This window comes from Hipposideros armiger, unplaced genomic scaffold (genome assembly GCF_001890085.2).
Source record: "Hipposideros armiger isolate ML-2016 unplaced genomic scaffold, ASM189008v1 scaffold_532, whole genome shotgun sequence".
In the NCBI taxonomy this organism is placed as follows: Eukaryota; Metazoa; Chordata; class Mammalia; order Chiroptera; family Hipposideridae; genus Hipposideros; species Hipposideros armiger.
Genome location: NW_017731882.1, coordinates 4,011 through 12,737, shown reverse-complemented (window position 1 = coordinate 12,737; position 8,727 = coordinate 4,011). Strand labels below are relative to the sequence as shown.

The 8,727-nt window shown below is 33.1% G+C and overlaps 1 protein-coding gene across 1 annotated transcript in view; it reads left to right on the top strand.

Moving 5' to 3' along the window:
* The window catches only part of LOC109396672 (serine/threonine-protein kinase MRCK alpha-like), a 56,387-nt gene extending 48,272 nt beyond the window's left edge, over positions 1 to 8,115 (top strand). The window contains 2 exon segments of the mRNA XM_019668689.1: positions 656 to 796; positions 8,017 to 8,115. Coding sequence (XP_019524234.1) covers positions 656 to 796; positions 8,017 to 8,115 — 240 coding nt within the window.
* The last annotated feature ends 612 nt before the right edge of the window (positions 8,116 to 8,727 follow it).

Genomic DNA, 8,727 nt, shown 5'->3' with positions numbered 1-8,727 from the left:
GCCGTCGCTGGCGACTCACAGCAGCCCAGCTCCAGGTTGAGCTGTTGTTCAGCATCTTAGCTGTAGAGGGCAGTGTCACTGGCCCTCATACGTGGGATCCGAACCGGGGCCCTCTGGCATCCCAAGCGAGCTCTCAACCATCGCGCCACTCGGCCGGCCCCACAGTAGGATATTTTTTAATGTCCCAAAGTTTTCTGTTTAAATCTTACCTTGTGATGAACAAATGCTGAAATCCCTACTAATGTAGTAACTTGACTTCCAGTGAGCAATAATAAATTATGAGACTAAAAGTGAAATAATCTTCTTAACAAGTATTTAAAATCAAATTAATGTTTGAATTTGAGACATGGTGGTACCAAAATTGAGTTTAATGTTATCCAGAGACAAAGCTGTAAGTTATTTGAATGAATTACTATTGTTAATTGAAATGGTATCAATATTATCTTCACAACACAAAAGTCACTTAGTACTCAAAGAAATTACCTTGTATTTAAAATTGCAATTATGTTATATACTTCTGTTCCATATCTTTAACAAGAAATGTGACAGATTTTAAACAAATTTTTATTATTTTAATTTTATTTGTAATAATTGAGCAGTATTTGATGTTTCAACTTGGATTGTTTTTCTCTTTTAAAAAAAATCAAAACTAAAGATTCCAAAGAAAGAAGGGGTGAAAAAAGGATGGCAGAGAGCCTTGGCTATAGTTTGTGACTTCAAACTCTTCCTGTATGACATAGATGAAGAAAAAGACTTGAAACCGAATGTCATACTGAGTCATGTGATTGACATGAGGTGAGCTTTGAAAGGACAATCTGTTTTATCAGAAAAATCTAGGAATAAAAATGGTTTCTGATATTTTCTTTAAATAATGTTTTCATTTAAATTTAACTTTATGTTAAGTTTCTATTTTTCTCCATTGCCATGTGAACTTTAAAATAAGAGTTTTGCCTAAAGTTTGCATCACCACCTCTTAGGCACAAATTATAATTCAATGTGATATTTGTAAGAGTTTTTGAAGTCAAAAGTTATATTTGCTTAGCATTATCATGCTAAGCAAAATATGTCAGACAGAAAAAGTCGAGAACCATATGACTTTACTCATATGTAGGATATAAAACTGAAAGCAATAAATGAACAAGTCAAACAAGTAAATAAAAACCCATAGATGCAGACAACAGTTTACTGGTTACCAGAGGGTAAGTGGGGAGGAAGGATGGTGGAAGAGGGTAAAGGGGGTCAAATATACTCGTATGGTGATGGAAGGAGAACTGACTCTGAGTGGTAAGCACACAATGCAATATATAGATGATGTATTATAGAAATGTACACTTAAAGCCTGTATAATTTCACTAACCAATGTCACCCCAATAAATCTACAGAAATAAAAATTAATTAAAAACTTATTTTCTTATTAGGAGTGTGTGTGTGTGTGTGTGTGTGTGTGTAGCAAGAAAGGAAATAAAATCTCAAAACCAGACTCTCTGTATATTGAGATATAATTCACTATATCCTAAAATTCACCATTTAAAAGTGTGTAATTTACTGGTTTTTAGTATACTCACAAGGTTGTACACCATTCACCACAATCTAGATTTAGAACATTTTCATCACACCAAAAACAAACCCCTTACTCATTAGCAGACACTCTATATTTTCCCCTGGTACCAGCCCCTAGCAGCCTCTAATCTATTTCTTTCTTTATGAATTTACTTACTGTGGATATTTCATGTAAATGGAATCATACAACACATGGCTTTTTGTGACCGGCATCTTTTATTGAGCACAATGCTTTCAAAGACCATCCCTGTAGCATGTATTAATACTTTGTTACTTTTAATGGCTGATACCCTTTATCAGGTTGAGAAAATACCTAGTTTGTTGAGTGTTTTTATCTGGAAAGGGTGTTGGATTTTGACAAATGATTTTTTTGTGTCTACTAAGAGGATCATATATTTTCCCCCCCTTTATTAACATGGTGTATTACATTAATTCATTTTTCTATGTAGAACCAACCTTATATTCCCTGAGATGCATTCCGCTTGGTCATGGTGTGTAATCCATTTTTTTTATGCTGCTGGATTGGGTTTAGTTGAATTTATTGAGGATTTTTGCATGTATATTAATACAGAGTATTGATCTATAATTTTTTTGTGATACCTTTGCCTGGTTTTGACATTAGAGTAATACTGGTCTCAGAATGAGTTGGAATGTACTCGCTCACCTTTTACTTTTTGGAAGAATTTTTAAAGGGTTGGTATTATATACGTTTGTTTGTTAGAATTCACTAACAAAGTAATCTGGTCCTGGATTTTTCTTTATAGGAAGTTTTTTTGATTGATACTTTAATCTCTTTACTTGTTATTTTTAAGTCCATTCAGATTTTCTATATCTTCATGAGTCAGCTTTAGTACTTTGTGTTTTTCTAGGAACTTTTCTGTTTAATTTATATTACCTAGTTTTTTGGCATACACATTTTCATAGTATTTCTTTATACTTCTTTTAATTTTGGAAAGGTCAGAATAATATTCCTACTTTAACTTGTGATTTCAGTAATTTCAATATTTAATTTTTTTATTGTCAATTTAGTTAAAGGTTTATCAATTTTGTTGATCTTTTCAAAGAACCAACTTTTGGTTTTCTTTTATTTTTCTATACCCTTTCATTAATTTCTACTCCATTTTAAAAATTATTATTATTCCTTTCCTTTTGCTTGGTCTGGGTTTAGTTTGCTCTTTTTTTCTAGTTTATTAAGGTGGAAAGTTGTGTTGTTGGTCTGAGATCTTCACTTAATTGTTCCATCTGCCCCTCTTTCTCTGTCCTCTCCCTTTGCTATGACTATTATGTGTATTTTAGTATTTTTCATGGTGTCCCACAGGTCTCTGAGCCTCTTTTCATTTTTTTTTAATTTTTTTTTCTTTTTCAGATCAGATGATATTAATTGGTCTATCTGAAAGTTGAGTGATTCTGTGTTCTGCATGCTTAAATTTGTTGTTGAGCCTAACTAGTGAATTTTTCATTTCAGTTAAGATACTCTTTAACGACAAAATTTCTATTTTTAGAAATTTTAGGGTACTTTTAAAATAATTTCTATCTCCTTAGTGAGATTCTCTTCTATTAAGTGAGTTGTAATTCTCACAATTTCGTTTAGTTCTTCAGACATGTTTTTTTTTAGGTCTTCAAACATATTTAAAACAGCTGATTTAAATCTTTATCTAGTAAATCCAACTTCTGGGCTTCCTCAAGAACAATTTCTACTGAATGCTATTTTTTCCCTGTCTATTAGTCATACTTTTGTGCTTTTATGCATGTCATATTTTTTGTTTGTTTGTTAAAAACTAGCCATTTCAAATAATAAAATTGGCAACTCTGGTTATCAAATTCTACCTCCTCTCCAGGAGTTGTTGTGTTTGCCTGTTTGTTTAGTGACTTATGAACTAATATGTAAAGTCTTTATTATTTGTTATGTGTGGTCACTGGGGTGTACTTTCTTACCTTAGTAGTCAGCTAATGATTGTGCAGAGATTTCTTTAAACATCTGGAACCAGTAAGTCTTCCAAGTCTGTGATGAGAAGCTCTGTGTGCAGGTTGGGGCACTCCTTTAATACTCAGCCAGGCAGTTGACAACAATGTCTTCGCCTTCATCTTCTACTTGTTCAGAACCTCAAGAATATTGAAAGAGATAATGGCTGAAAACTCCCTAAATTTGTTGAAAAACACTAATCTATACATCTAAAGTCAGCCAGAGGTGAGACCTTATTACCTTCACAGGTCTTTCCTGAGCCCTACACATGTTCACAGCCTTATGCATGTGCATGGCCATCTAGATTCCTACAAAATATGTCAGAGCTTTTCAAAACCCCTATGGAAATCTCAATTCCTATCTTTTCCTATTTTTGGGTATTTTAATTTTTCTTCCCTAACTGTTAAACACTGCCTAGGCATCTGCAGAGTTAAAATACTTGCATGTAATTGTTTTCCATAAGTGCCCCTTTGGAACTAGACTTTTCAAATTGGAGGGGGAGCTCTGAGTCAAATCAAATACACAGCCTAACACAGTAAGGGGAGCAAGGTAGACTCCCAGGGTTGAAGAGATGGAATTAGGAGTCCAGAGGGATTCAAGTAGCTGGTGTTCACAAGGAACCAGTGAGTAGAAATCTGGAGAGAGAGAGAGAGAGAGAGAGAGAGAGAGAGAGAGAGAGAGAGAGAGAGAGAGAGAGAGAAAGGGAGAGAGACATATCTCCGTGGATCTACAAAGGACCTTGTTCAAAGATTCAGCATATTACTGATCAGTACCCACATGTGAGGAAACTACTAGAGGCCAGCAAAAGAACCACCTGAAAAGATCAGAGGGAATAGCTCCTGTTCCAACCAGTCAGACTGGATACCTCAAGATAATTGAATGACTCTAGATCCATTAAGTAAATGAATTTTATTTTATTATTTTTTCTTTTAAAAAAAATTTTAAATTACAGTTGACATTCAATATTATATTAGTTTCAGGTGTACAACATAGTGATTAGACATTTATATAACTTACAAAGTGGTTCCTCCGATAAGTCTAGTACCCACCTTATACTGGTATGTACCCACCTAATACGGTAATAATATAGTTATTACCATATTATTGACTATATTTTCTATGCTTTACACCTTCATGACTTTTTTGTAATTGCCAATTTGTACTTCTTAATTCCTTCACCTCTTTCACCTAGCCCCCGACCCCTCCCATCTGGCAACCATCAGTTTATTTTCTGTACCTATGAGTTTGTTTCTATTTTATTTGTTCATTTATTTTGTTTTATAGATTCTGCATGTAAGTGAAATCATATGGTGTTTCTCTGCCTGACTGCAAATCGGTTCAGCTACTATGAAAAACAGCATGGTGGTTTCTCAAAAAATTAAAAATAGAACTACCATATGACCCAACAACCCCACTTCTGGGTCTTTATCTGATGAAATACAAAACACTAATTTGAAAACATATATGCATCCCTATGTTCACTGCAGCATTATTTACAATAGCCAAGATATGGAAGCAACCTAAGGGTCCATTGATAGAAGAATAGATAAAGAGGAGGTTCTACATATAAACAATGGAATATTAGTTGGCCATGAAAAGAATGAAATTTTACCATTTGTGACAACATGGATAGACATAGAGGGTCTTATGCTAAGAGAAATAAATGCGACAGAGAAAGCAATTGAATTTTAATTAAAACTATACCACAAGACAACTCCAAGTCCAAATGGTCTCACTGAGGTATTTTAATCAAATGTCTAAGAAACAAATAATATCAATTCTACATAAATTCTTCCAGGAAATTGAAGAGCAGGAATCACTTCCCAAGTCATTTTATGAGGCCCACGTTACCTTGATGCCAAAGTCAGACATTATAAGAAAAATACAAATCAATATTCTTTGTGAAATTTGTTGCAAAAAGTCTTTACAAAATGTTAGCAAATTGAATCCAAAATTAGGAAAAATTATATTTCTCTGGTTTAACATTCCAAAACCAATGTATTTTACCATATTAATGAAAGAAAAAGTATGTCAATAGATACAGTAAACACATTTGACAAAAATAATATATTTATTCTTGATAAACACTGAGAAGGGAGTTTCCTCATCCTGATAAAGGCCATCTATGAAAATCCTACATTAACATTATAATTAGTGACAAAAACCTCAATGCTTTCTTCTTGAGATCAGGAATAAGACATGGAAGGGTGTTTGCTCTCACCACTCTTACTTAACATTGTACTGGAAGTCCTAGACAGGGAAGAAAAAAATAAAATACATTTAGATTGGAATGAAGAAAGCAAAATTATTCATAGAGAAGTGAACATCTATGTAGAAAATTCAAGGCAATTTACAAAAAAGCTGTTAGAACTAATAAATGAATTTAGCAAGTTTGCAGGATACATGATCAACATGTAAAAATGAACTGCATTTCTTTATACTAAAAACAAATAATCAGAATGCAAAAGTAAATAAGCAATAACATTTGCAGTAGCATCTAAACATATTACAAATTTAAAAATAAATATGACAAAAGATGTGCAAGACTTGTACAATGAAAATTAGAAAATATTTGACAGAAATTAATGAAGACCTAAATAAATGAAGAAGCTGAGTTCATGCATCAGAAAACTCAACATTTTAAAAATGTGAATGCTCCCAAAATTAATCTATAGTTTCAACACAATTTTAACCAAACCCCCAGCAGGCTTGTACATTTTTTTATTCCTAATTCCTAATTAAAATTCCAAAGGAAATGCAGAAAAGCTAGAAGAGGCAAAACAACTTTAAAAAAGAACAAATGCAGAAATATACATACAAATTATATAATATATTTATAATATACACATAAAATATATTTATGAATGAACAGGATATATTTATAATATATAAAATATATAATATATTTGTGCATATATTTCTGGATTTTCTATTCTGCTACTTTAATATGTACAGTGTTTTTAACAAGTTGCAAAAACTGTCAACAAATGGTACTGGAAGTTTAGATATCCATATGCAAAAAAATCAACTTCGATCTATACTTTTTATCACATACAAAAATTAACTCAAAGTAGATAATAGAATTAAATGTAAAATCTTAAACTATAAAGTACTTAGAAATAAACATGCAAGAAAACCTTTCTGATCTTGAATAGCACAAAGAATTTTTATTATAGGTACAACACCAAAGCTCAACACATAAAAGAAAATAATTGACAAATTGGATTTCATTAAAGTGTAAAACTTCTGCTCCTTGAAATACACTGTTAAGAGAAGTAACAGAAGCTGTAGACTAAGGGCAAATTAAATGCTTAACAGAGGACTTATATCCAGAATATATAAAAAATTCTTAAAACTCAATAATAAGAAAATACAAAGCACAATTTTTAAAAAATGGGCAAAGGATTTGAAAAGATACTTCAACAATGAAGCTACACTATGGCAAATAAGCATATGAATAGATGCTCAACATTATTAATTTTTGGATAAATTCAAATAAAACAACTATGAGATACCACTACACATCCGGAAGAAAGGCTAAAATTAAAAAGACTGATCATTTTAAGTGCTGGGAGGATGTGCAGCACGTAGAACTCTCATATGTTGCTTTGTAAATCACATAATGATTTTGGAAAAGAGTTTGGCATTTGCTTAAAAACTTAAACACACCTACTATATGATCTAGTCATTCCACTCCTAGGTATTTCCCCAAGAGAAATCATATGTCCATAAAAGACATACATGAATATTCATAGCAGCTTTATTTAAAATAGTCCCAGACTTGAAACAATCCAAATGTCTATTAATGGGTGAATGGACACGTTGTGTCATATCCATACAATAGAATATTACTCATCAGTAAAACAAAATGAAGTATTCATCTACAAGCATAAATTAATCTAAAAATAATTATGTTGAGAAAAAGAAGCCAGGCAAAAAGAACACATTGTACATTTCCATTTATATAAAATGCTAGAAAATGCAAAGTAATCTAGGGTGACTGGAAGCAGATCAGTGGTTGTTTGGGGAGGAGGATGTCGGGAATGAGGGGTTAAAAAGCAGTCCCAGGAAACTTTTGATTTTTATTGATTATCTCCATCGTGGGGATGGTTTCCCAGGTGTACACATAAATGAAAACTAGTTGTCTGCTTTAAATATGTGCAGTTTATCATATGTCAAGAATACCTGAGAAACATTAAAAAAATATGTCAAATGAGCTGGTCTGAGGGCACATGACACTTACTCAAGGGGCTGTGGCTTTGGAGTCAGACAGGTGCTCCTATCCCAGTTCCATGAGGACTGTCTGAATTAGGGACAGCCCAGAATTAACTCAGGTTTTCTGATAATACGCTTCTGGTCAGGTACTGCTGATACAATATTTAGACACTATCAGTTACTACAGAAAAGAATATTAAAAACCAATGAAATTAAAATTGAGGATTATGTTTATGCATTGTTTGACTCACTTTCAGGTGATTCTACTCACTTTCATTGTCTTGCTTCTCCTTCAGGGATGGAGTATTTTCTGTCAGTTCCGTCTGGCCCTCTGATTTTATTCCTGTGAGGGGAAAGGAAATGTTCCATGTGTTTAAAGTAAGTTCACTGCCATTGGATCCCTTAATTATACGTTTTGTTTCCTCCTTTACTTGCCTGTCCATTGAGGTGAAGCCTCCTTGGACTACTGAAAGTCACTGGAGGTTGAGATTTCATTGCCTCTTCCTCCCACTTGCCACAATAAATCTGTCCTCCTTATGAAGAAATACTATAAATTGCTTTATGCACATGACACATTTATCCTACAGTTAAATCTAAGACTGAAAACACAAATGTTCCTGAGGGCGTCCATTCATTCTACACTAAAGCAACAAGACAGATACCAGATTCATAGCTGAGAACAGGAGAAGCTTACAAAGCACACTGGTATTGGGTGAGGTGAAAGAAGGGGGAAAAAGTGACAGAGCAAGAGAGGTGACATACTTCAAGGTCAGATGTACATAACTGATGATTTATCATGGACCTGCGATAGCATGAATGTATAGCTTCTAAAACTAGAGGCACTTTGTAAAATAAGCTCCCTCTGAGACAAAATTTTGAAGTCATAATTCAAATTCAAACCAAGAGTACAAAATAGAAAAATTGGGAAGTATGTGCTTTTCCAATCTCTTAAAAAATAGACACTCCGCTCTTTAAAATTCATGTAAAAA